This window comes from Eretmochelys imbricata, chromosome 7, assembly GCF_965152235.1.
Source record: "Eretmochelys imbricata isolate rEreImb1 chromosome 7, rEreImb1.hap1, whole genome shotgun sequence".
NCBI classification, from domain to species: Eukaryota; Metazoa; Chordata; order Testudines; family Cheloniidae; genus Eretmochelys; species Eretmochelys imbricata.
The window spans coordinates 23224851-23252589 of record NC_135578.1 but is presented as its reverse complement, the minus strand read 5'-3'; the positions used below and the strand labels follow the sequence as shown (position 1 = coordinate 23252589).

The window sequence follows — 27739 nt, the reverse complement described above, 5'->3', positions numbered from 1 at the left end:
GCCTTGGTAACGCGCGGGCCGCATGTTACCCGCGCCTGTCTGGAGCGGAGGGAGTTGCCGCCCAGTGTCTGCCCCGCAGCCCCGAGCCCGTTGCCGCCGGGATGAAGATCGAGGAGGTGAAGAGCACGTCGAAGACGCAGCGCATCGCCGCGCACAGCCACGTGAAGGGGCTGGGGCTGGATGAGAGCGGCGCGGCCAAGCCGGCGGGGGCCGGGCTGGTGGGGCAGGAGAACGCCCGGGAGGTGAGAGGCCCCGACCCACAGGAGGCCGGGATGGGAGCGGGGGTGCCCAGAAGGCAGAAAGGGCCCCCGTGGCTGAGCGGCGAGGCCGTTGTTGCGGGGGGCTCTGCTGCCCGTTTGCGCATCCCGCCCCCTCGCGCAGGGCCCCATCCCTTACCCGCGCTGGCGCCGAAACAACCAGCTGGGCGTTGAAATGTCCGGCCCGGCTGCTTCGTGGGGCCCCTGCCGGGCCTACTTGTTCGGCCCCCTCCCGCGGCCACCTGGGGGGGCCAGAGTCCAGCTACTTAAACCTTTGTCTCTCCTGTGGGCCCGCTGGTAAAACTCCAGTTCCATGCGCCCTGCAGGCTCCTCAGTCTAACCTCCGTTGTGGCAGCTCACCCGTATAGCACTACGCATCCACAGATGTCAAAGCACTTTAACAACAGAAGATTGGTGCCGTCATCTGTTTCTTCTGGTGGGGAAACGGAGGCACAGAGAGGCACAGTGACTTGCCCAAGGTCCCACGGCAGCTCATTAGCATAACTTGGGTGGAACCCAGATCTGCTAACTCTGAGACCCATGTCTTATCCACTGGACCACGCTCTCATGTGTCTTTCTTTATACCCTAAATGTTTTAAGAGCCACTCCAGTCTCAAACGCTTATAGGTACATGTAAGAAGTTTGCGTTTACAGTAAAATGTCAGAACTCCTGGGCTCTGTTTGTACTTCTGCCACAGATTTTAATTGATTTGGGGAAATCACTTCTGTCTCTGCCTGAGTTTCCCCATTTATTACTGAGATCACACTTAATGGTGTTATGAGTGGTAATTCTTATTAAGCACGGTGGGTTCCTCTGGAATGAAAGGTGCTCTGGCAGTGTAAAAGTATTATTGTGTCTAAACTGGTTGAGAATGCTCCTTTAGTAATCTTTAGGTGTTCTGATAAATATCTAAATTAATTTCTTTAATTTATAGGCTTGTGGTGTTATAGTGGAATTGATCAAAAGCAAGAAAATGGCTGGTAGAGCTGTGCTGTTGGCAGGACCTCCTGGAACTGGCAAGGTATTGTCTTTCTTCTCAGTGCTGAAGCTGTTCTCTACCACTCTATCTTAAATATAGTGGGGTCAAATATTTCCTAGTAATAATTTCAACAGATACCTTCTCCAGTTACTGGAACTTTTTTTAAGTATAAACTTGAGCCAAAGTTGAGCCAGTATTGATCCTTGCTCCAAATTGTATTTTGCCATGTTATGAGCATGCGGTGGCAGTGTCCCATTCTAGTGCCAACATTGTAAAAACCACTTTGCGTACATGAGTGAATGAAAAGGTAATATGAAGTGTGTGATTTTTAAAGAAAGATCTTCTTAAACATATAAATTTGGGGTTTTAAAAGCATTTAAACTTTTGTTTTTTGCACTTTACAAGTCTTAACACCTTTCATACTGAATGTTAAAAAGACACGGCCCAATACTACTAAACTGTTTTATGACTAGCTTGAAGTGTTTTTTGGCAGTGCTTTATAATCCTTGGATAAAAGCCATGATGTAAGGGGAAAGTGCTACAGTTGTATATGAGAAAGTAGAGTGGGTAAGAACATAGGACCTGGGAGTCAGGATTCCTAGGTTCCACTTCTCATTCTTCCATCATCTCATTGGAGGCACTTGTAGTGCTCTATTTGTAAAATTGAGCACTGTGCGGCTTAAAAGAATATTTTTAAAGCACTTACAGATTCTTGGACAAAAGGTGATTTAATGAGCAAAGTATTTTAACCTTCTGGAGTGGCAATCGTCTTTTCCACAAGATCTTTTAGTCATTATACATTTATTTCTCATGAGAATTTTTAAGTGTGTAATAGTTCAGTCTCTCGAATTTTTATAGACTGCTTTGGCTCTAGCTATTGCTCAAGAGTTGGGAAGCAAGGTTCCGTTTTGTCCTATGGTTGGAAGTGAGGTATACTCCACCGAGATCAAGAAGACAGAAGTCCTGATGGAAAATTTCAGAAGAGCCATAGGTAAGTGTTAAAATAGAAGAAGAGTAAAGTGTTTATGTTTGGGTTTTTAAAAAAAGAAAAAAAAAATTGAACAACAGAACACTAGCTTTTTTCCGTAGTTCTGGTGAGGGGCCATGTTTTCATGCTCCAGTTTTCAATGTTCTTCTAGCCATGTTTCATTTGGTCTTGTTCCTCATCTTAGCTGAGTCAGTATGGGTTTTCTGCACTTTGAAACTTAATGCAGTGTTCATGTCTTTGTCACCTCAGTTATTCCAGTTCATCTCCCTTCCAAGGTTGTGGCGGGGAAAACTTTTCCATTCTCTTGCCTTGTCCTCCAGGATGTTCTCCTGTTCCTGCATATTGTTGCTGGACAAAGTTAGAAAAAAATTCTCTTTAGAATCTGTCAACATGAGTCTTAGGTCTGGAGCGTTTTGTAGAGAGGGAAATGCTCCTCTTTTTCTCTTGACAACATTCTCAATCCTTGCTAGCCAAAAACTTAAACCTAAGTCTCCTACATATCAGTACTTTGCCTGACATTTTATTCTAAGTGAGCACAAGAAAATGTTCCATGCTAGTAAGATGAGTATCTTATTAAGTGGTAAATGCATTCTAGAATTAAAGAGGAAATTAACTTGAATTGTCTGGGTTTCATTTTATCTGAAAGAACAAAGTTAAATTTGCAACAAAAGATCATTGAGTCTTTAAATTAATCTTCTTATATTACTTTTATATGATTGCTACTGACAACTGATAAAGTCAGTCAAAAATTTCCCTTGGATGCATTTGGATTACATAAAGATAGCCTAATTGTTTTCAGTCTGAACACAGCATCAGTTAATTTCCATGGCTTCTATGTAGTGATTCACCATGGACTTCAGCTAGGTATTTGGTGAAGAATCTCTCTCAAGCCTGCAACCAAACAAAAGTGTCCCATTGATTTCTATAAAAAAGCAATTTTCAGTAGTCTAATCTGTAAGTTACCGTTAGGTTGGCAGAGTTTGCGAGGAGGGAGATCAGAGATGAGAGAGAGCAGTCTACAGTATTTCCTTGATGTGATGAAATTCCTTGTCAGAGCTTTGGAAACTTGAACCAGCAGATGAAACCTGTCTCCATATTGTCATTCCTAGAGATAGCAGTAATTTAACTCCCTCTAGTTAACAGCCAACCACATTGTTGGTGCTTCACATTCCCTGCGGGTCAGCACACGGATGCTTTTAAACAAAGAGTGGTGCTAGTGAAAGACTGAGATTCTTCTATTCCCTTTTGTTGAATTCCATGTCAGATTTACCTAATGCAAGTTATTATAAAACATTCCTTGGGGGAGATTTGTTTCTTTTAACACCACTTACAAAAAATCCAAACATATTTTAAAGGACTAATAATAAGCCCCTGTTTTACATGAAGTAAACACTTTTCAGTCATGCTCAGATCTAATTTTTTACTTTCATTGTCATAAAAAGGAATTTCTAGTGCATGTTTTCAGAAAAGGGTTTTGTTTTCTAATTGGAATAACCCCAATGCAAGGCATGTGATGACTGTAAGATAACACTTCTTATGTGTAGGAGCAACTTGTCTCAAGTCTCACTGTGATCCTGATACTTACTGTGTGCTATGTCATGTGATTCTTCACATGGCAGGTCACAACATGTGTGGCCTGTTATACATCTCATGCATAGCACTTTCAGTTGGTTTAGCCACTGCAGTATTATTGAAATGATTCTGACTAACAGTCAAATACCCGAGTCTCATTCACAGGGTTTCTTATTCTTGGATGCAGCAAGAGTCTGCTGTGTTTGGGGACAGTACCCGTACGGACAGCCACTAGTGCATCAGATTCTCCAATTGTTCTGGGCCCTGCTCATTGACATGCTTCCTAACAATGTACCCAGTGTGGGTCCCATCTCTCGTTTAGATTGTTTTCTTTGCCATATTGAAGGTGCTCTCTGTCAGAATTATTATTGTCAGGATTCCTTAATACTAGAGTTATTATCAGGGTCTGACATGTGCTTGGTGCTGTTCAGGACTCATCAAGACAGGCAGTCTCTGCTGTGGAGAGCTTATGGTTCATAAAAGACATAAAAAGACAAGATGTACTGGGACTAGAAGATTATAGGGCAATTCTGTCCTCTGATTTAAAAAAAAAAAAAGTAGCACAGATGTTAATCCTGTACAGAGCTTATTAGCATTTGGCAAAGATATTGACAGAATATGTTAAAGCACAGTTACAGTCAAAAATCTCTCTTAAAATAGCCACTGCTTAAACAGTATATTTATTCCTTATGTCTCCAACCTATACTTGCTTACGTGGCAAACAAAATTTTACTCCTCTTAGTACTGTTAAGCCAATAAATACAGGACCCCATAAGTTCCATTTCTGGAATCATGTATCTGAATATAACCGCGGGAAATACCTCCATTAGAGAGCTCTTTGACCTAGATCATCTTCATATCTAAACTCCAAATTTGCCTCTTGCCTAAAATAAACCTTGCTCCTACTACAACCAATTAAAATCTCTAACAACTAAGGAGCAATAATAAACAATTCATACCATTGGCTAGAGCAACCACCATTAGCTGTAAATTTCTGTGATATGCTATCTTCCCTGCATCATTTCATGTTACTTAAATAATAAGGTGTTCAAAGCAGAGACTTGTTAATTTCTCTGTTAAGGCACACCCAAGACACTATATAGAAATGTTAAATTTCTGAAATTATATTCTATGTGATGTGTATTGCAGCGTATTTCACAACAAAGATAAACTAACAATTCCACTGAAAATTATCAAACTCTTTAATTCACATTTATGTCTTACTTTAAAAATCCCATTCTTAATACGAGACCAGCAGGGGGAGACAGACCCATATTATTTTTGTCAAAATTATATCCCCCGCCATCAGCAACTCAAGATTACTGGTGAAGTGTCTGATCCATGTATTTATTTCAAAGCAAAATGTAAAGCTGCAAAATATAAAGCTACAAAACAAGGGAACTTTTATAGGGTTCTGGTGACCTCCAGTCCTGTACAGAATGAGTTCCCTTGTATCTCAATATAGTCCACTTGTTGTTTTTGGGATGGTGTATGAACCTCATAACATATGTATTTTACAGTGCCTGTTGAGGAGTGGATTCTTTGAACTTTCATGTAGTTGGAACCTTTGCACAATAGTAGTAGTGGTGTTTATTCTTAGGATAATCTGACCATAAAACTCTCTCCACCCCATATTTAGAAATTTAAAATATAAATTAAAGATTTGATTATAGATGGCCATAGAGGGAGTACAGTAACCCCTCACTTAACGTCCTCTTGCTTAACATTGTTTCAGTGTTACATCCCTGCTCCATTACAGAACATGCCCATTGAAAGTTGTACAATGCTCCCCTATAATGAGCTGGCAACAGGCCCCCTCCCCCGCACCGCATCCCCCCCGCTGGCAGACCCCGCAGATCAGCGCCTTCCCCCTGCTCCCCCCGCCTCCTACCCATGACAGTCAGCTGACTTGCTGCCTTCAGGAGGCTGGGGGGAGGAGCAAGGGGGCTGCGCGCAGCCTCCCCCTTGCCTCCTGAATGCCACAAACCAGCTGATTGCAGGAGACAGGGGAGGGAGGGGGAAGGCTGCGCACCGCATCCTCTCTCCTCCCCCCAGCCTGAATGCTGCAAGACAGCTGATTGCTGCGGGCAGGAGACGGGGGAGCAAGAGGAAGGTGCTGATCCATGGGGTGCGCCGGCAGGCGGGAGGCACTGGGGGCGGTGTGTAGGGGAGCTGATGGGGGGCTGCCAGCCTGTTTGATACCTACATTAAATGGATTATTTAAAATGTATATAATGCCTTTTGTCTGGCAATAAATTTTCCCTGGAACCTAACCCCCCCTATTTACATTAATTCTTATGGGGAAATTGGATTTGCTTAACATCGTTTCACTTAAAGTCACATTTTTCAGGAACATAACTACAACGTTAAGTGAGGAGTTACTGTAATAGATACTATGGTAATGGGAGTCCTAGAGAAGTACACAGACTAGAAAAGTCTGCATATCTCTAAAGGGGCTCTACTGTCAGAAATCCAGGAGTGGTTTGAATTTTGCACACCACCAGAGGTCTCTTAATTATATATGTGGTCCATATATATATAATATATTAATTTAAAAAACAAACACTTTAAATGTTAAACATTAACCTCTGTCAGAATCTCTTTAAAAGAAAATAGTTAACATGCATTTTTATCTTTAACTTTGTTACATCTGATGAAGTGAGCTCACGAAAGCTTATGCTCAAATAAATTTGTTAGTCTCTAAGGTGCCACAAGTACTCCTTTTCTTTTTGTTACTAGAATCTCTAAAGTTACATGAAGGCATTGGTTTTTAAAATCTCAGTGTCCCTAATACCATCACTGTTGGTCAGGATTTTGGCTTAAACTGCATGAATGTCCTTAGCTTTCCGATTAAGTGACCTGGGGATCAATTTTCTTTCCTACTAATATTAAAAAAAAAACCCCAAGGTATTCATTTTATTTTCTAGTTTCCAAAGTAGGGAATTACCATGAAGTACATTGTAGTATGTAAACACCCTCAATGCTCTCAAGTTTATAGACATTGGCCAGAATGACTTCTAGATGGTGAGAGTCAAGAATAATTAAATGTAAATGGCCACTCATTTAAACACTGCAATTCATCTAAACTATTTCTTGTAGGATTGAGGATAAAAGAGACCAAGGAAGTTTATGAAGGTGAAGTTACAGAATTAACTCCATGCGAGACTGAGAACCCGATGGGTGGATATGGCAAAACTATTAGCCATGTAATTATAGGACTCAAAACAGCAAAAGGAACAAAGCAGCTGAAGGTATATATGATAAATTCTCTGGCATGTCATTCCGTGTCCCAGATATGCATCCTTGCACCTTTTGTTCCCATGTTACCTAATTTTGTTATCTGTAGCCCAGTACCAAATAAAGTTAAAAATAGCCCATTTCTTCCCCCTGTCACCTGCGTACTGGTAGTAAACAAGTTGACCTGTTCATATTATATAGAAATATTACTCTTGGGTCTCTTACTAGTACTTTAAAGACTTAACTTCAGATAACCTTCTGTGTTCAGCTACAGGGGGATTTGTTGATCCAGGGGTCCTCTGAAAACTGCCATTTCCCCCTAACTTTCCCCACCAAACACACACCTTCAGACAGCTCAAAGGATAGCTCAGACTGCAAGAAATGCCTGAGTGTGTCACTTTGATAGCATTACCAGCCCCATGGAATAAAGGACTGAACTCAGGAGCCAAATGGATCTGCCTCTCCAGGGCAGCACATTTTTCTGGTATGCGATGCTGAGCTTGACCCCAACTACAGCTCCATATTTATAACAACAATTAAATACACAAGAAAACACTTTTTTAAAAAAAAATTGGTACTCCACCTGAATATTGGAAGATAGCTTCTTGAAATCTTGCCTGTATTAGTGTATATTATTTCATATGTTCCTTGCCTCCTTTTTATGTTAAGGAGGAAGGTCCAGTGGTCTGAACATGTGGCTGGGAGCCAAAAACCCAGTTCTGTTCCTAAGTCAGACCCTGACTCCCTTTGTTTCTGTAGACAAGTCACTTAATCTGTACCTCAGTTTTCCTTCCCTATACAGTATATAAAATGGCGATAAGAGAATTTACAGCAGCATCTCTGCTGTTTAGCACGTATTGTCTTCTCTTTGTTCATTTTGAAGATGCAAAATAAGAGAATCCTTAGTGGAAGTAAATGAACCATCCACGCAAAAAAACCAAAAGCACATGCCATGTTCTGGCTTCCACCTTGCTCATTTAGTAACTGCATGTAGGAAAGAGAACAAAAGGTCAGTAATCGCGATGGTCCTTTCTGACCTTAAAGTCTGAGACTATGAATAAAAGGGTCACATCACTCCATAAAAACATAAAAAGACTTTTGAGTGGTCAACAGGTGCAGTTTATTCCAGAACTAACAGCTAGCCCTTTATAGGGTTTGACTAGCAGCCAAGAAAAGCACTGCACCCTGAGAACAAAGAGTATATCAGTATGAAATGTAAGGCATCCTCTTCCTGATATATACCAGCATCCTCACAACTTGTCATAATGCAATTTGTATTATAACATTAATTCATCAGAAAAACAGAGTAGGCAAGAAAAGTTTAAATACCCTCTGTAAATAAAAGTTAAGTAAAATAGTAAATATGGCTTAGTCAAAAAGCCTCTTGCTCAAATAGCAGGGGAAGTGAATAAGGAAATTTTACAATACCCTTTGTGCAGCCTGTTCTAGGTCTTGCCCTAAAGATTGAATTGAACCTCAGAATTTTCAACTTTGTGAAATGTTAACTTATTTTGTCTGACTGTCTAACAAGCTTTGGTTTAAATCTCTTGTTTCATGCTCATTCTGCAATACAATGGAACTGTCTAATCTCCCATGTTGTTTGTCTCCAGTTGGACCCCAGCATCTTTGAAAGTTTACAGAAGGAGCGAGTGGAAGCCGGGGATGTGATTTACATTGAAGCAAACAGTGGAGCTGTCAAGGTAAAGCCAAAACATGACTTGACTGTTACCCTGCTTTGTGTACTCAAAGAACTTCCAGTGTCCCTCTGCCAAAGGCCCTGTGACCTATTAACCTTATTTGGCTTGGGCAAGCTGGATAAGACTGTGTAAAAGAAAGGCCCAGGACTTCGCTGCTGTGGAGGGAGACATTCCTCCTGCCTCAAGACAGGGTGGTCATCCAGTTCACAATTAAGGTCATCTTGGCAAGGAAGCCATCCCTGCAGCTGTCTGAGATGAGCTTTCTTTCCTTTAACCTTTAAGACCAAGACATCTTTTCAAAAGGGAGGGAATAAACCCAAACAACTTTAGTCATTCTCAAACTGAAATATGCAGTGTATTTAATCTTTCTTTTATCTCTGATATTTTCTCCACAAGATGTATGCATGTAGAAGGGAATACTGCATTAGTTAGCATTCTTTTTATATCTGATTTAAAATGTAGTGTACAGTGATACTTGCTGTTTAATGGATGAGCATAATATTTCGTATCGTATAATAAATCACCCACCTACAAAGAAGTCTTGAACAGTTCTCCCAATCTCTAGTTAATCTGCTGGATTTGTCCTTTAGCAGAAATTGCATACAGTTAAAAGAAGAGCAGAGGGAGGTGGAATATTCAGTGGGAAAATATCAGGTGTTTTTAAATAGGGTTTTTGAGCCTTGATCAGTAGATAGGATATGCATGTTGCTAAGCGGGGAACAAGGCATATTCTGAAGTGTCAACCAAAGCTTGTCAGGACTGGAATTGTGAACCAAGCCCTTTATCAACTGTATGTCACTCAAAGTCTTGGCAATGAAACTAACTGTATACGTGTGTTTCTCTTCCCCCTCTACCTCTCTTCTCCTCCTCCACTCCTCCACCAACCCTTTTCCACAGAGGCAAGGCAGATGTGATACTTATGCCACAGAATTTGACCTTGAAGCTGAAGAGTACGTCCCCTTGCCAAAGGGTGATGTACACAAGAAAAAAGAAATTATTCAGGATGTCACCCTTCATGACCTGGATGTGGCCAATGCTAGACCTCAGGTACTTGACTCTAGAGACTAAATCTGTGCAAAAAACTGTTTTAGCCTGAGGATGGGTACCAGACTAACCCAAGGGCATGTGGGGAAAGGATGAGAAGCAGTGAGGATGGGGCATGCTGCAGGCTGTGGGTTCTGCTCACTCCACTGAAAACATGCCACTATTGAAAAAACAGTAGGTAGCACCTTGAAACCCATCTTCTCTCCCTTTTCCTGCAGTTCCTGGCCACAGAACCAGTTCCATAAACGTTCAGGGAGCAATTTGCTTGCTCAGTCTTTGTGTATCTGCTCTTGAAACTCTTGGCAGCAAGAGTACATTTCACAGCCCCACAGACACATTGGTAGATGCTCTTCATCCCATCCAGCAAGTAGCTTTCTGGTGAGTGAAGGAATAGCCAGGGGCCACAAAAAACAAGAAAAAATGAGAACATGAACAAAGGACAGAAAGAAAAAAGAATAGCAGCAAGTGAGAAAGGGGGCAAAGCAAAAGAGGTACAAGAATGAGCAATTGTAGAAAAAAGTGTCAGAGCATAGTACCAGAGAATACCAGGAGAAGGGGGTACCAACCAAATACATCACAAGGATGGCTTCCTCAAAAGACGTCGGGGAACCGCTGCACTAGAAGCTAAAGCATAATCTGTGCCAAAAAAGACCCTAACTAACCAAAAAACCTAGGGGCTGAAGCTAATACGAGGTTTTTATATGGAGCTATTCCCATCACCACATGAAGAGTAGGTTACTTTCCATCCTCAATACTTAAAGACATGAACTGGCAGCAACCAGCAGGTCTGCATTGTTTTTATTTTTTAAAATGTTCTGGATACACATTAACTTCCTTTGCTCTGTAGTTTATTGTTTCATCGGCCATGAAATGGGAACTGCGAACACTTTGATAAATGATCTTTGCTTGTCTGACTTCAGTGTAATTTCTGTAAGTGCCCCTGTATCCTTTAGAAATGTTTAGTAACTTAATATACTCCCTAGTTACTTGCAGTAGCACCTTAAGCTTTCTACAGTAGCAAACTTTTTGTATAGGGAGTGTTTTTTCCTCTTTTCCCCAGTATTGGGAGGTCACCACTTTGTCAAGCTGTGCTGTATACGGACAGTGACTTTAAAAAAAATAAAAATAAAAATTCATATAGGTTCTATACGTGAAGCAACACTCCCAAGATTGACATACCCACAATTTTCAGAGTAACAGCCGTGTTAGTCTGTATTCGCAAAAAGAAAAGGAGTCCTTGTGGCACCTTAGAGACTAACCAATTTATTTGTATATAAATAAATTGGTTAGTCTCTAAGGTGCCACAAGGACTCCTTTTCTTTATACCCACAATTTGACACTCCAGCCCCTTGATCTACTTATTTCAAAATAATCTCCCTTATAAACAAAAAAAACCCCACTAGACTCACCCTACAAAAATAAGGGAGTAAAAGTCCAATAGATGGATGGTTGTGTTGGGATTTTAAGAAAGTTGAATACTCACAGTCCAAACAGGCAGCTCCAGCCTTTCTGCTCTCTGATCAGTTCCATTTGTGTGAGGAGGGAAATTGACAATGCTGTAGGAAAGGGTGTTAAACTTTGAGCTCTCTCAGGGTTCTCTCTCAAGTCCAGACCTAAAAAGGGAGTGAAGAGGCATTCTTTTAACTAAAAAAGGATAAATTTGGAATCCCAAGGCAGTGACGTGATAATGAGTTGGACAGTTGGATTAGAAACAGAATCGGCCATTGTTGGAGCTAAAATATTACAAAGGACCCCAAATAAATGATTATTCAACTTTGTATCCTAACGGTGTAAAACCCTACCGTCTATAATAGCCTGGTCCATATCAAACCTGGTGCATTGAGCAACAGCACAGGAAGGAGAAATTGTTGATCTCTAACTTTGCTTTTTCTAGGGTGGGCAGGACATCCTTTCCATGATGGGACAATTGATGAAGCCTAAAAAAACTGAAATTACAGGTATAAAAATTGCTTGCACCACATCTTAACCCTCAACATAAGCTATACATATGCCTACTAGACAAGGAGTTGAAAGAACTGAATTTATGTAGCAACTCTAATGGTGAATTATTTCAGAATACTTCAGAAAGTCACAAGTTAGGAGCCAGCAGTGCAGTGACTGGAATCAAATGCAGCACCGTTGTCCAAATAAGAATATCGCATATGTTGCTTAAGACATTGGAGCCCATTTTATTGAGAGTGAAAGTCAGGACACTAGGATTTATCTCCCTGTTCTTTCAAAATGGTGCTACTTGATATGGTAGGGGACCCAAACATTCCATGAAGGAACAAACCAATACAATTCTAGAACTAAATTCTTCTTTCACCTTTGAGTGTGCTACCTTTCTCATATTATGCAACTGTACAATAGTTTTGCAAAGTAGCAAAATGGCTGTGAAAGGATCACTGTTGAGTGGTTCTGTGTGGCACTGATTCACCTATAGCAACAGCCCATGGACTTTAATATGGGTGTTATAAGTGGAACTGATTCTCTTCTTACCTACAAATCACAGAAGGAAAAATACCTACAGTAAAAATCTTCTGTCCTTTTTGCTTTGAAAGAAAAGATGCTTCAACAAGTATCTTACTTAAATTCAGGTCAAAGTCTGTTTCAATACTAAAATTGAATGATGCTCTTTTGAAGTATTCTACCTCTTGCAGAGATCACCTTCCATATTCTAAAGTCAGACTATATGTAACATCTTGCACAGCTTTGAGATCCATACGTTCAAAAAGCTAAGGAATTATATTTTTGCTTATATTCAAATGTTACGTTAAAATAAACCAGCAGTATTTAGTTTTCCTTCCAGTCACGCTTGGGAACATGGTCAGAGTTCCTCACAAGCTATGCAAGTAGGAGAACTATCCTAGTTGAAAGTACTAAGAACTTGGCCTTCATGCAGATGATGATGCTTATACTTAGATGAATAACAGAATTCTTCTCGCACTCTCACAGTCTGATGCCTCAGTGTATTTTCACGTGTTTTAACTGTGGAATGTATAAATGTGAGATAGAAAACAATGGGTATTGTGGAAACATTGAAATTGGGAAGAGAGCAATTTTATACTGGATCAGACCTGAGGTCTTGTTTAGTTTTTTTTTTTCCCCACTAAAGATTGGGCAGAGATCTTTGGTCTGTCCATGACAACACCCAGGTCCCTTTCCTGAGTTGATAAAAGTGAATTTAAAAACGTTGTAAAGCATAAAGTAGTTCAAATTTTTCCCTACAATGTCCATTGCTTTGCATTTATGGACATTGAACTTTTCTTACCATCATGTTGCCCATTCTCCTAGCTTGGTTAGGTCCTCAGAAGTTCCTCCTAGTCCTCTCTGGACTTTGTCATCTGCAAATTTTGTTACCTCATTACTCACCACCCCCTCTCCAGATCATTAATTATTTTAAATGCTGAACCTAGTACAAAAGTTTAATCTTTTGCCATGATGAACTTTGACCATTTAACCTTATTCTTTGGTTTGTGTGTCCTAGCCAGTTTTTGATTCTTGACAATACTTTGCCTGTCACCCCATGGCTAATTGGCTTCTTGTGTGGGATCTTGTCAAAAGCTTTTTGGTGGGTAATCAGCTGAACTTGAGACCCCAGTGTGACCCTCGGGGCAAAAGGGCTGATGTGATCCTTGGATGCATAAACAGGAATCTCAAGTAGGGGTAGAGAGGTTATTTTATCTCTGTATTTGGCACTGGTGCGACTGCTGCTGGAGTATTGTGTCCAGTCCTAGTTTTTATAAATCGAGAAGAATATTGATAAATTGGAAAGGGTTCAGAGAAGAGTCACAGGAACGGTCAAATGATTGGAAAACATGCTTTATAATGATAGACTCAAGGAGCTCAGTCTGGTTAGCTTAGCAAAGAGAAGATTGAGTGGTGACTTGAGCATAGGCAATAAGTACTGACATGGAGACAAATACTTGATAATGGGTCCTTCAGTGTAGCAGACAAAGATATAACGAGATCCAACAGCTGGAAGTTGAAGCTAGACAAATTCAGACTAGAAATAAGGCATTTTTAAAACAGTGAGAGTCGTTTATCATTGGAGCAACTTACCTGGGGTTGTGGTGGATTCTCCATCACTGACAATTTTCAAATCAAATATTTTTCTAAAAGATCTGCTTTAGGAATTATTTTGGGGAAGTTCCGTGGTGTGAGGTATGCATGAGGGCAGGCTAGATGAGCACAGTGGTCCCTTCTGGCCTAGAATCCATCAATAGAGAAAAAGAAGTGTAAGACTAGTGAGACATAATTTTCTGTTGCAGAATCCATGCTGTGTTTTAATTTTGTTTTTCAAGTTGCTTTTTACACCATTGATGAGGGGTTGTGCTTACAAAATGGCCAGCTTTGTATACAAGTTCCAAGAACTGAAAGTGAGAAACAGTAACTCCCCCAGAACATGACTATATCATACTTTCATCTCTCTCTTACGCATATGAGAAAACATGGGAACTTGGGTCAATCTGACTCAAATCCCACAGAGACTTTGCATCACAATTACTCACCCATTCATGATAGGATATCAGTTTAGAATCAAGATGCTAGGAAAGTGGCATCCCCCACTTTAGTGTCTTAGGGTCCTTCCCATAGCTGCAGAGAGCGCTAACAGAACTACTAAAATAGTTTTCTTTCCTGTCTCTTAGACAAGCTTCGAGGGGAGATAAACAAGGTGGTGAATAAATACATTGATCAAGGCATTGCAGAGCTGGTCCCAGGTGTGCTCTTTGTAGATGAGGTTCACATGCTGGATATTGAATGTTTCACATATCTGCATCGCGCACTAGAATCTTCTATTGCTCCCATCGTCATCTTTGCTTCCAACCGAGGAAACTGCATCATCAGGTACAGTTTTTAAAATTGAATTATACATAAGAGTTAGAATTAGCTGTCTCCATACCAAGAACTATGATCTTTGAATGCTTTCATCTTTGGTGCTGACACACCTCTGATGATCATCTGGATGGATCATGAGCCACATTGAATGCTCGAGGGCTGCACCCCAGGGAAAGAAAGATGACTGGGTTAGAGAGTTAGATGGAAGTATCGTTTCTTCATCTCGTGTTTCCAGGGACCCACCTTTCGATCCCTTCAGCAGCTGCCACTGGCAAGTTTGTTTCCTTGTTCTACTATAACTGCCCTCTTCTTTGGCTTCCTTTAATGTACACATCTCCTGCCTGCCCCCCATCTACATTCAAAACACTGCTGCTAAGATCATCTTCCTGGACCTTGTTTCCCCCGTCCTCGTTGAGTCTTTTCTCTGGCTCTCGTTTCTGCACTGCAACAACTTTTAGCTTATTGTTCTCCCCTTTAAAGCCCTTCTCAGCTTACTCCCTCCCCCACTTTGCACTTTTCTGTTCTATTGCATTGACTAGGCCCCTTGTGCTCCTCCAGCAATGCCAGCCAGTCCATCTCTCTCACAAGTGCACTCACTCTATCACATACTCACACTCTGAACTAGTCAATAAAATCACTCTGTTTTCCCTCAGATCTCTCCAAGAAGCACTTCTACCATGTTGCCTGTGGTAAATTGCTAGCGGATAATTTCTAGATAAATTGCCAGTAGGGATTGATACTGATTTTGTTTTAATTGATTGAACCTGCAAACAGCTACTCTGTGTAATCAGATAATCTCACCCTTGTCCTCCCTTCCCCAGTCCCCTGTGTTTGGTACATCCACTTGATGCATCTGGTCTTCAACTGGAAAGCTCTTTTGAGGAGGGACCATATCTTTCTGTGTGATGGTCTGTACCTAGCACACTTTGACCTCTGGACACTACTGTATTACAAATATTAAAATAAACTGTGCAAAGAACAGCAGCCCTGGAGTGGGAGACCTAGAGAAATGGTACCACCATATGGCTTTTAGAATCACATAGCTGATTCTTACCCTATGTTTGAACAGTTGTTACTAACCGGGTTCAAGCATGGCTTCCCTCACCAGGAATTAGGTAAGGATTGGTATTGTATCTCCTTTGGACCCTGCAAAATACAAGGAAGACCTGTTTAAAGGATTGAATTCCCAAGCACCAGGACACAACTGCAGATACTGTTAAATAATTGACCTGGTAGTAGGGTATGTTAGTGACGGTATCTGTCATGTGGAAAGTCACAAAGTGAATGTCTTTCCTCTTGCCTTAAAAACGGATCATAGATTACTGTGGCAATACCTGAAAATCCATTGGCTTTAGTGTTTAACAGATCATACTACTAACCCAAGTATTTTAAATTGCTTTCCCATTTATATCTGCCTGCAGATGGCCCTTAACAGGATCAAGAGGTGTATCTAGACATTTGTATAATACAATTGGCTCTGTATCCTAATATGACTAGGAATAGCATTATATGAAAGCAGCGTGCCATCTACTGGTGAACATAGTGAGAGATGTTTTCAGAAATTTACTTTCTTGCTGACCCTTTGAATAGCTTCCTTTAGGGGTCGTGAGCGGAGCCTGAAGCATTCAAATACTGGTACCGAGTCTGGAAATTGAAAGGTCGTCATAGTTAGCTAAGGAGTTCGTAGATCTAGAATCCTTGGTGTCACTTTTCCCTGGTAAAAGAAGAGTTCTAGGGACTATACTGTACGCTTAATGCACAGTCTTGCCCTTGCACCTCTGTCTGCTGGATCACTAACGTGGAATATAAACAACTACAATACTAGGTGAGGGGAATAAAGGAGATAGTATGGAAAACTGAGCAGTGTGATGGCTGGTTTAAGCAAAGAAGATGCTCTCAATGTTCAGTACTGCATATAATTTCTGCTTTATTGGTTAAACACTACAGCAAAAATAATTTGCTCCTTGCTGGAACGTGTACAATATACTTGGGAATATCAGACAGGTGTAGTATGCATGTTCTTTAGGGACTGACTAGCACTATGAGAACAAGCTATAAAGAAGCTGGCACCAGCTAATTCCCACCTTTCCGAATTGCTGTGTGAAATGATTAAGAGTGCAGGGGAAAGAATATTTTCATTTTAGGCTGTTTCAGGTTTAGCGTACAAACTCTGGAGTCTGTTCCCCCTTGTCATGGACATAGTTCCTGTTAGTATGTCTTGTGTGAGTGTGCCTGGTGGGAGAATAAACCCTTCTGTCCACAGCTTGTTTTATCATAGCCTGACTCGGTTGCCAATATCTAAACCAGGGGTCGGCAACCTATGGCATGCGTGCCCTGCTCAGCCCACTGCCGAACCCAGGCCGGGACCCTGGCACGCAGGAGCTTGCCATTAAAAATCCTGCCCAACCCGGCCCACTCTTCTCCGCCGCGCCCCCCCCCCCTCCCCCGCGCCCCCCCCCCCCCCCGGCAGGCACAGGGTGAAGAATCTTGGTCCTGCCAGTTGCTGCTGCAGGGCAGGCAAGTTCCCCCCTCCCCCACCTCTTCTCCCAGCATGCTGGATTCCTGCCCCTCCTCCTTTCCCTCCCTGCCACCGATCAGCAGATGGCTCTTGCGAGGGAGGGGAGAAGCGGAACCGCAGCGCGCTGGCTGCTCTGGGGAGGAGGCGGAGAAGAGTTGGGGAAGGGGGGTGGAATCATGGCATATCCCCTCCAGCCCCCTGCCGTGAGCCTCTCTGGACAGGGGGCTGGAGCAACCCCACAACCCTAGCCCACACCCCCAGCCTTCTGCCCTGACCCTTACACCCCCCAGCCTCCTGCCCTGACCTTACACCCCCACACACACACCCAGCCCCCCCACCCTATGCCCTGACTCCTGCACGCTCCTCACACACACCCAGCCCTGACTGCTGCACCCCACACACATACCCAGCCCCGCCACCCTATGCCCTGATTTTTGCACCCCCCCACATTCCCACCTCCACCCTGGGCACCAAATGGGAGCTCCTGCACCCCCACCCCACATTCCCACCTGCACCAAATAGGAGCTGCCCAGGTAAGCACTCCACACCCAAACCTCCTACCCCAACCCTGAGCCCCCTCCCTCATTCTAGCTCCTGGCCAGACCCTACACCCCAACCCCCAGCCTGCTCCTTCACCCCCAGCCCTGTGCTCAGTGCACTCCCACCCTCAGCTCAGTGCAAAGAGAGAGAGAGAGAAAGAGAATGGGCTAGAACCAGGGAGAAGGTAGGTACCTACTCTATGCGGCCAGGGCTGGGATCCCAGACTGGCAGTGGGCTGAACATGGCCCTGGCTGGCAGGAGCCGGCGGACGGAACCCCAGACCGGCAGTAGGCTGAGCCACTCAGCCCACTGCTGGTCTGGGGTCCCAGCTGCCGGCCCTGTTCAGCCCGCTGCCGGTCTGGGGTTCTGGCTGCCAGCCCTTTGCCAGCCAGGGTCCCGGCCACAGGCCCCACTCAGCCTGCTGCTGGCCTAGGTGAATGGAACCCCAGGCTGGCAGCGAGGTGAGCAGGCCGGCGGTGTAAGATCAGCATTTTCATTTAATTTTAAATGAAGCTTCTCAAACATTTTGAAAACCTTGTTTACTTTACATATGACAATAGTTTAGTTATTTAATATATAGACTTATAGAGAGAGACCTTCTAAAAAATGTCAAAATGTATTACTGGTACGCGAAACCTTAAATTAAAGTGAATAAATGAAGACTTGACACTCCACTTCTGAAAGGTTGCTGGCCCATGATCTAAACCAAGCCCATGTGTTGAACTCTGAATGAGGAGTCTGACCTCTCGTGTATCTCTTTCAGAGGCACAGAGGATATAGTGTCCCCTCACGGAATACCACTGGATCTTCTGGACCGGGTGATGATTATTCGAACCATGCTGTATACACCTCAGGAAATGAAACAGGTGAGGGCTGTATTAAATACTACTTTAAAAGTCTCTGGAATTCCAGCCTATAGAGAGATAAGAGCTAGCACTTGCCTAGGTGTGATGTTACATTGTAGCTATTTGATCTCTGCTTGGGCAGCAGGATTTACTCCCAGAACCATCTCTGTGCCATGAAGTCTCCTGGGGACATGGTGCCTAACTTGCCTTTCTGGGTTGGTTTTTTGGTGTGTGTGTGTGTTTGACCAGTATGATGAACTAGAGTGGTAGAGTCTGAATTTTGCCCACGAAAGGGCTGCATTGGTAAATTGGCTGAGGCTTGAAAGGCAAACCTTATCTCACAAGAAAAGGAGTGGATTGTTGTTGCCCTTATCTCTAATACAGAGGTGCTATTTACACAATCTGTAGGTTCCAAAGTGCAGTGCTTTTTTGCTTAATATGAAATGGGGCATTATGGGTTGGGACCTTTGGTCTCTGCAGGCTGCACCTCTATGTTAAAGATGAGGGCGGTTGTGTTGTAGAACTCTATAGACTGCTCTTCTGCAACTCCTGCCCTAGATGTACTTTCTCTATCTTTATCCTACTTCTGTCTCTAAACTTCACAAAACCATACAGTACCTTTTTTTCCCCCCACACTCCTAGGCGGAGTTCAGGAAGAGTTGTAGTGATACATTACTCAATGCCTCAAGACTTTCATGTGGGCCAGCACAATGTATTGTGTATTGATTATAATCCTTGGGTGCCATTATGATGCATCATGTCAAAGATCTTCCTCATTAGCGTCTCAATAGCGTGAACTGACATGATACAGGAGCCATTACAGTTTATCCTGTCAATTCTTTGTATTATTTAGGAGATAGTGTCAATGGCAGGGAGCATTGTCACAAGATAATGGGCTCATGCTGCTGGATAAGTGCCAAGGTGAAGCTGAGGCATTTATCGAACATAAATGTAGAGGCAAAACCTCATTTCATTTGGTGTGAGGAGGCTTTTGTGAATTGCTGTTTCGAGGCATGCTCAGGATAGTTTTTGTGCACCTGAAAGGACAGCTGAAGCACTGTAGTGCAGATTACAATGGAAGTGGCTAGAGGGTACAGTAATACAATTGGGTTTTGTCTGTCTATAAAGCCAGTTTTAAAGTTCTGACTTGCTCTCAAAGCCTGGAGATTCAGTGAGGGTTGCCACTCTGTCCTGGATTTCTTCCTATTGTGCTTACATTTTCCTAGGATATGTTATGGTAGCAGCAGCATGTATTTTGAATTGCCTTTTGTAGAGTTGAACTATATTAAAATGTTAATTGACTTTGATAAAATATAAACTGGTGTGTGCTGTGCCATCACATTGGACACCCTCAAATGATCCCTGTAACCTATTAAATGATTAAAGATATAATATATGAACTGTCCACTCTCAGAAGTGTAGAGCAGGAACTGTGTGATTGCCATGACCTGCTTGTGTGGGGGAAAGACCACAACAGTGCTGTTCCTAAAGCCATATACAGAGTCTTGCTGATTATGCCCAATAAACCATGGCACTCGGTGTTTAATGTGTCCATACTTAAACAATTCTACCTTAAGGACTGACCTCCACCTCAGGAGGTTGGGAGCTGACGCAACTGAGTTTCATTCATGACCAAATCGAGCTGTTTAAGTTTAAAAAAAAAAATCTCACAAGCCTTGGTTGGGGGTGGAGGGAATCACTTTGTTTTTAAATTAAATTTTATATGGGTTTTCTCCCCCTTTTGTATCTCTTTTTTTGGCTAGGAAAAAGCAGTTTTCAGAGGCAATGTGCATTTAAAAAAAAAAATTTTTGCCCTTGCAGGGGGTCATATGAGAACTTTGAGCTCATTTTTTGAAAATAGTGAAACTTCACTTTTGACTGATTCAGAAATGGTCCGTGCAAAACTTTCACTTATGCCTGGGTAGTTTATAGTATATGTAAAATGCTTCTTAAATTTCTGTTGAGTGATGTAAGTTAGCAGCTTGTATTCAAATTCCATTATCCAGCATTAGTCTGAGAGCAAAGGAATCCCATATATCTTAATCCTACAATGATGTGGAAGAAACGTGCTTTACAATAAAATACCAACCCTCATTTAATATTAAACTCATATGTATTGTCACACCTGTACTTGCATAATTGGGGCTTCTGTTCTTGAACTCTCTCACCGGAACGCGTCTTCCATTTTACAGCAGTTTTATATGTCTTTGCTGGGTTTAGTGTGCTGATCTTATGTTCTTGTCACAGAGCAGTGCCTCTCACAAGCTAAAAAGTTATAAAAGTTGCTTTTTAATGTGGCATTAACTGACACCTCAAGGTGTATTTCTGGAGCGTAGCAATAGCTGGAAGCTTGGAAAAGTGAAGTTGATTTTACAAGTTTTTTTTTTTTTTTTAATCTCAAATCTAACATTAATTTGTAACATTCTAAAAGCTGCTTCAAAATGTAATGTTTTTAGAGCAACTTCCTGCTGTGTCAAACCCCTCTCTCTTTCTTACTCTCTCTTCCCCCACTCCTGACTCCCCTGCTGCATTTTTATGGCTTTAATTTAAACGAGTTCTTCTTGATATCTTGTTTACAAAACTGCCAAAGTGAAAAATACCTGTATTATATGAGGCTCGCAGTTCCAGAGTTATCTCAGCACTACAACACAACATCATTATCCAGGCTGCCCCTTATCACTCAGCTGGTAATACGGACTGCTGGGAGACTTGTCCCACTTTTGTTACAGCTTTATACACTCAGGCTTATTGGTATTATCTTGCTCTCCAACTTTACAAAGATCTTCAAACTGGTACAAGCTTGCCACCGTTCTTGAAAGATTAGATTTTTCTTAGTGATTTTAAGGAGGGGCAGGTTTGAACCCCTATAAAGTAACTTTTTGATTTATTTTACCATCTTACTTATCAAGCGACTAAAAACTGTACGGTGTGGAGTGAGCAGCTGAGGGGAAAGCAGGGTTTGTAGGAGTGGGCTGTATAGCAGTGACTTAGAGTATGCATGATTGAGACTGGGGCATCTCTGTGCTTCTGTGTACACAGGACTCAGACTGCTGTTGTCAATAACTATGTGGTTGTAGTGATTTTCGCCTATAAGCTTTATACTAGGCTTCTAATTACTGAGTAGGCTTAACCAGCCTTGCAACATCACCATGAAACTTTACCAATCCATGCAGTCCCTCCCCTGCCCTTCACAATGATGATTAATGAAGTCCAGAGGTATTCAGGATGATTTAGGATTTTGCAGGGGGTGGGAGGGGGGTGTCTTTTGTTTTAAAGGATGCTGTGGATGTTTGAAATGAAAATCACATTTTTGTTTCATGTCTTATCTCTAAACAAGATATCCTGTCTGCCATTGTGTGCGTGTGTGTGTATTTAATTAACAAGCACGGTATCTGCTACTGTCCAGACTGTTACATGACTGCTGCAGCTTCACTTCTCCACCTTATATCTCCACAGATCATAAAACTTCGAGCCCAGATAGAGGGAATTAATATTAGTGAGGAAGCCCTAAACCATTTAGGGGAAATTGGTAACAAGACAACCTTAAGGTAAGTAGAGCCCATTGGAATTTTCTCACACCCTGCAAGGATTAGATCTGGAGGTGCTGTGGGATAGTACACAACACCCTTCCCAGGGTAAGAGTGAGCCTTAGTTGCTGGACAATGACCTCTAGCCCCCCGAGGAATGGCTTTTAAACACTATCCAAAAGTGATAGTCCTCCCATTTTGAGGTACACTGGGCACTCCCTGGAATCCTGCTGCTCTTTTGTGCTTCTGGTACAGAGCTGTTTGGTAGGAATCTGACAAGGTTACTTGTACCCTTTTAGGAGTTTGTGCTGACGTGCTGGATTGTAACAGTTAATTCAGCCTATTCTCTTTGATCGCAGGTATGCTGTGCAGTTACTGACACCAGCTAACCTGCTAGCCAAGATTAATGGGAAAGACAGCATTGAGAAGGAGCACATTGAAGAAATAAATGAACTTTTCTATGATGCCAAATCATCTGCAAAAATCTTGGCTGATCAACAAGAAAAGTACATGAAGTAAAGCAGCTTGTTGCACATCATGTGCTTTGGAGTAACTTTTAACCCTTCCAAGGGGTGGCTTAATTATTGAAAGAGAAATAGGCAAGAGAAATGTTAATGGTTAATCGCCATTGGGACTGAGAAGTATTTAAATGGTAAGATGCTTCAAGACATGAAGCATAACAGCCCAATCTTCCTACTTTGCTGGCAAGCAATAAGATGCTCCCTGATGCCTGTAACATTTTATTGTCCCTTCTATTGAGTGTACATGAAATGGATACACGGACCCATCATTTTTGCTTGTCCTTTAGATTTGGTTACAAAAATGCTCTAGGCTCAGGAAAAGCCTCGTGATTTCTTTGAAGCTGATGCTTAAGAATAGTCTGTTTTCTTTATGAACTTTGTTTGAATTTGTCTGAACAAGAGTTCTTCCTTCTAAAAATTTTGCAGTGATGTTTGTCTGAAGTGCTTTTTAATAAAATATTTCAAATAATGCCTCTTGTGCTGCTTTCATTCTGCATGCTGATCTGCCTGAAGAAATGGCCTCTTGTTTCTTCTGACTGCAGAGCCATTGGCCATTATCTCTGAAAACTCATGGTGATCGGGGGAAGTCCCGGATGACTGGAAAAAGGCTAATGTAGTGCCCATCTTTAAAAAATGGAAGGAGGAGGATCCAGGGAACTACAGGCCAGTCAGCCTCACCTCAGTCCCTGGAAAAATCATGGAGCAGGTCCTCAAGGAATCAATTCTGAAGCACTTAGAGGAGAGGAAAGTGATCAGGTACAGTCAGCATGGATTCACCAAGGGCAAGTCATGCCTGACTAATCTAATTGCCTTCTATGACGAGATAACTGGCTCTGTGGATGAGGGGAAAGCACTGGACGTGTTGTTCCTTGAGGCTTTTGACACTGTCTCCCACAGTATTCTTGCCAGTAAGTTAAAGAAGTATGGGCTGGATGAATGGACTATAAGGTGCATAGAAAGCTGGCTAGATTGTCGGGCTCAACGGGTAGCGATCAATGGCTCCATATTTAGTTGGCAGCCGGTATCAAGCGGAGTGCCCCAAGGGTTGGTCCTGGGGCCAGTTTTGGTCACTATCTTCATTAATGATCTGGAGGATGGTGTGGATTGCACCCTCAGCAAGTTTGCAGATGACACTAAACTGGGAGGCGTGGTAGATACGCTGGAGGATACAGAGGGACCTAGACAAATTAGAGGATTGGGCCAAAAGAAATCTGATGAGATTCAACAAGGACAAGTGCAGAGTCCTGCACTTAGGACAGAAGAATCCCATGAACCGCTACAGACTAGGGACCAAGTGGCTCGACAGCAGTTCTGCAGAAAAGGATCTACGGGTTACAGTGGACGAGAAGCTGAATATGAGTCAACAGTGTGCCCTTGTTGCCAAGAAGGCTAATGGCAATTTGGGCTGTATAAGTAGGGGCATTGCCAGCAGATCAACGGATGTGATCATTCCCCTCTATTTGACATTGGTGAGGCCTCATCTGGAGTACTGGGTCCAGTTTTGGGACCCACACTACAAGAAGGATATGGAAAAATTGGAAAGCGTCCAGCGGAGGGCAACAAAAATGATTAGGGGACTGGAACACATGATTTATGAGGAGAGGCTGAGGGAACTGGGATTGTTTAGTCTGCAGAAGAGAAGAATGAGGGGGATTTGATAGCTGCTTTCAACTACCTGAAAGGGGGTTCCAAAGAGGATGGATCTAGACTGTTCTCAGTTATAGCAGCTGACAGAACAAGGAGTAATGGTCTCAAGTTGTAGTAGGGGAGGTTAAGGTTGGATTTTAGGAACAAAAACTTCTTCACTAGCAGGGTGGTGAAGCACTGGAATGGGTTACCTAGGGAGGTGGTGGAATCTCCTTCCTTTGAGGTTTTTAAGGTCAGGCTTGACAAAGCCCTGGCTGGGATGATTTAGTTGGGTATGGGTCTTGCTTTGAGCAGGGGGTTGGACTAGATCAGTGCTTCTCAAGCTACCTGATGTGGGGGACCGGCAATTCCGCCCCTCAAATGTGTGCGCAGACCAGCAGCTGGTGGCTCGTGGACCAGCACTGGTCCGTGGACAACCACTTTGAGTAGCACTGGACTAGAGGACCTCCTGAGGTCCCTTCCAACCCGGATATTCTATGACGACTTTTAAGGTAAGGATGAGTGAAAGAAAAATAAAAGAGAATTTATATCTTGTTTGCTGCTTCATGACATAATTGTTTATCAGGATCTGATGTCTCTTTGCGGGGATGGGGGTGTTACTGCTTTGGGGGAACCAGAGATGTGGAGTGGAAGCTCTCTCAGTCCTGTCCAAAACCCTGGATCCTGTGAAGAGGCAGGGTATAATCTCTTTAACAAAGATCTCTTATTCTAGTTGTTAGGGTTTTTTTGGTTGTAACTCAATTGTTTTAAAACATCCTGATTAAAAATCACTTCCCTTACCAAGGAATACTCTGATGTGTCGTCCTACTAGTTCTCTAGTCAACCATATTTTCTCCCAGGAATATAAGGGTACACAAGACACTAAATTTCTAACAAGAGGAAGAATTATCCAATGGCTCGGGTGCTAACTTGAAACTCAGTGGACCTGTGTTTTAATTCTCTGCTCTGTCTTAAAACTTCCTGACTGATTATAGGTAAGTCACTGACTCTCTGCCACTGTGTTAAGTGCAGATAACACTTAAGGGTGTTGTGAGGGCAAATGCAGTAAAGATCAAAGCTCTCAAGTATTATGGTAATGGAGGCCAGATAAGTACTTAAGATAAATAGAATGGGGAAAAAATTTAGAAAATTGTAAAAGCAAGCAAAAAGCAGTATTTTTTTTTGCAAGTTGCCCTTTAAAATAATGGATTTGGCCACTTCATGTGCATTTGTTCAAATGTGTGGTTTACTCTGACACAAAGGAAGCTTGCTCAGCACAGAACATGTCAGCTACTGCACCTCATTTGAGCCTTTAAGCAGAGATTACTGGTTGTGCTATACATGTAATAGTTTCATAGTGAAAAAATAGGCCAAGTCAACCAGACTTCTTAGATTTCACCTAATTCAAACTTAAACCCACAGTTCTGAAAGTGAGAAACTGTTTTACTTCCAACCATCCAACAAATACCCCACTAATAAATCCTATATTAACCCTTGGCTGAAAGTCAAAGGATTTCCCTGTACAATTGTCAAATATAATACCAGTGGGATTCTTCCTGAATATGGCAATTCCCAAGGCCCTATTTTTAAAAAACAAAATGCAAAAAACAAACCAACTCATTAGTCTAGCTTCCTTGAGAATTTCTTCTATTTTAAGTGTTCTAGGTCTTGCAGGAGAACCTAAGATTAGTGGTGCCTTTAGAACAGTTGGAGTTTCCTGTTCAAGTCCATACAGACTAATACAATACATATAGTAGTTCAGTAGCACTGTGGGTAATAGGAACTTTTACATAGATTAGAACTTAATCCATAGGTGACAGTCTGGTATTGTGCACTGCCAATTCCTGAAGAGATTTAAACTAGTTTCTAAACAAAAAGTAACCTACCATCGTTATCAAAGTCATGTACTTTGGTTTTGTCGAAACAAAATTATTGTTCCTCTTTCCATTTTTCCTTATGTGCACATGTATGCATTTTGTTCACAGCTTACAGTTGCCAGGGCAGGGTCAGAAGCTTCCTTGTAAAGCTACCTTGCACTTTAAATCTAAAACAGTCAGGCATTGCCTCACTCTTCTCTCTTCTGGCAAGGAATTCCATAGCTAGACTCCTGCCACTGGGAAGCCTCTGCCGCCAGCACCCGATATTATAGAAGATGCATCTTCTATAATCTCATCCCTGTGGTGAAGCACTGTTGTGGAAGATGAAGGATCTTTGGCGTAGTCATGTCCCCATCTATTAAGGGGCTTTGCAGCTCAAGCCTAGGACTTAGAATTCTGTTCTGTCTCTGCTACAAAGAGTGGACAAGCATTCACTGAAGACAAGTTGCTCAGGGTGAAGAGACGCTGAATGGTTTGGATTTAATACCTCTAACAAATGGTGCGTGGGTTTACTAATGAATTTCCTGTAATATAGGCCCTATGGAAAGTTCTAGCAAATTAAACTGCCTTGTGGTCAAAAGTACACTTGACCGTTTGCCCCGATTGGGAAGTCCCTCTTTATGGCAGTGGTAAACAACTATTTTGTAGGAATAAAGGTGTTATTTGTCAGATATTTCTGAAAACTTTATGATGTTTCCTTGTGTGAACAGGTCAAGGACTGGCTAAAACCAGTCCTGAATAACCCTGAACTTCAAGGATGTTCTAAATTCACATCAGAACTTGATGGCAGGCAACCGTGACTGATAAATTTTGCTGTCCCCTCAGCATGGCATCAAGAGCCCTACAGATGTATCAGAGATTGATGCCTAATGGGAATACTGACGCCGTCTCCCGTGTTCTATTTCTAGGAAACGGCTCAGGAATTCACCTGGTCTTGCAGACTGATTATTTTTAACTTATAAAATGCACCTTTCTATAAAATATTCAAGCTGCAAAACTGGGAAGAAAAATAGTTTACTACAACTTTTAAAAACAGGCATTCTCTCAGCCTGAATTAATAGTCCACCAGTCCTTAAACATCAGGCAAAAACCCTGAAAAGAGAAGACAAACCTTTGTACCACACCCTAAAAATCAACAGCTTCACGCTCTGTTGGACTAGCAGAAGAATTTAGCTTCACGGCTAATTTCTACTGCTGGTGGTACATCATTGGTGATTGACTCCTTAAAAAATAGGCACAAATAAAGCTTTTTAGATCTGGTTTTCTTGCAAATGTCCTTAAATATGTAAGTGGGAGAAGAAAGCAGCAGCTTTGGGAGAAATAGGAATCATTATCGTATCACAGAAGATCATCACCAGACCTGACAAGTGATCTATGTAGTCCAGTATCCTGTCTGACTAGATACATCAGAGGAAGAAGATGCAAGAATCCTTGTAATGGATAGTTATGGGATTGCCTACACAACCTTTTCAGTAAAGCTCTTATTACCAATTGCTACATAGCCAGTAAAGTCCCTCAGTTACAAATAAAACCTGGATATATTCTGCATCTGATAATGACATTAAACAGTAGAATGACATCAAATAAGCATGTACCTTTTCTCTTATTATGCACAAATTCTGGAAAACTATCTCAATACAGTGGCATCTCTCTTATGGCCAGAAAGTGTTC

The 27739-nt window shown here is 42.1% G+C and overlaps 1 protein-coding gene and 1 long non-coding RNA gene across 2 annotated transcripts; one reads left to right on the top strand and one right to left on the bottom strand.

Moving 5' to 3' along the window:
- RUVBL1 (RuvB like AAA ATPase 1) lies at window positions 1-23036 on the top strand. Its single transcript, XM_077822364.1, has 11 exons — window positions 1-242; window positions 1193-1279; window positions 2096-2228; window positions 6897-7048; window positions 8645-8734; window positions 9629-9778; window positions 11670-11733; window positions 14425-14623; window positions 18436-18538; window positions 21974-22065; window positions 22404-23036. The coding sequence occupies exons 1-11, from the start codon at window positions 102-104 to the stop codon at window positions 22561-22563; spliced, it is 1371 nt and encodes a 456-aa protein (XP_077678490.1). The 5' UTR covers window positions 1-101; the 3' UTR covers window positions 22564-23036.
- LOC144267923 (uncharacterized) lies at window positions 2223-14047 on the bottom strand. Its single transcript, XR_013346686.1, has 3 exons — window positions 13838-14047; window positions 11259-11388; window positions 2223-2573 (listed from the first exon to the last, which is right to left on the bottom strand). It is a non-coding gene; the product is annotated as an uncharacterized LOC144267923 (long non-coding RNA).
- Window positions 23037-27739: the final 4703 nt, after the last annotated feature.

Coding starts and splice junctions, on each gene's coding strand:
- RUVBL1 (XM_077822364.1), top strand. CDS start 102: ATGAAGATCGAGGAGGTGAAGAGCACGTCGAAGACGCAGCGCATCGCC. Junction 8,735..9,628: donor CAAACAGTGGAGCTGTCAAG/GTAAAGCCAAAA, acceptor CCTTTTCCACAG/AGGCAAGGCAGATGTGATAC. Junction 18,539..21,973: donor CACCTCAGGAAATGAAACAG/GTGAGGGCTGTA, acceptor ATATCTCCACAG/ATCATAAAACTTCGAGCCCA.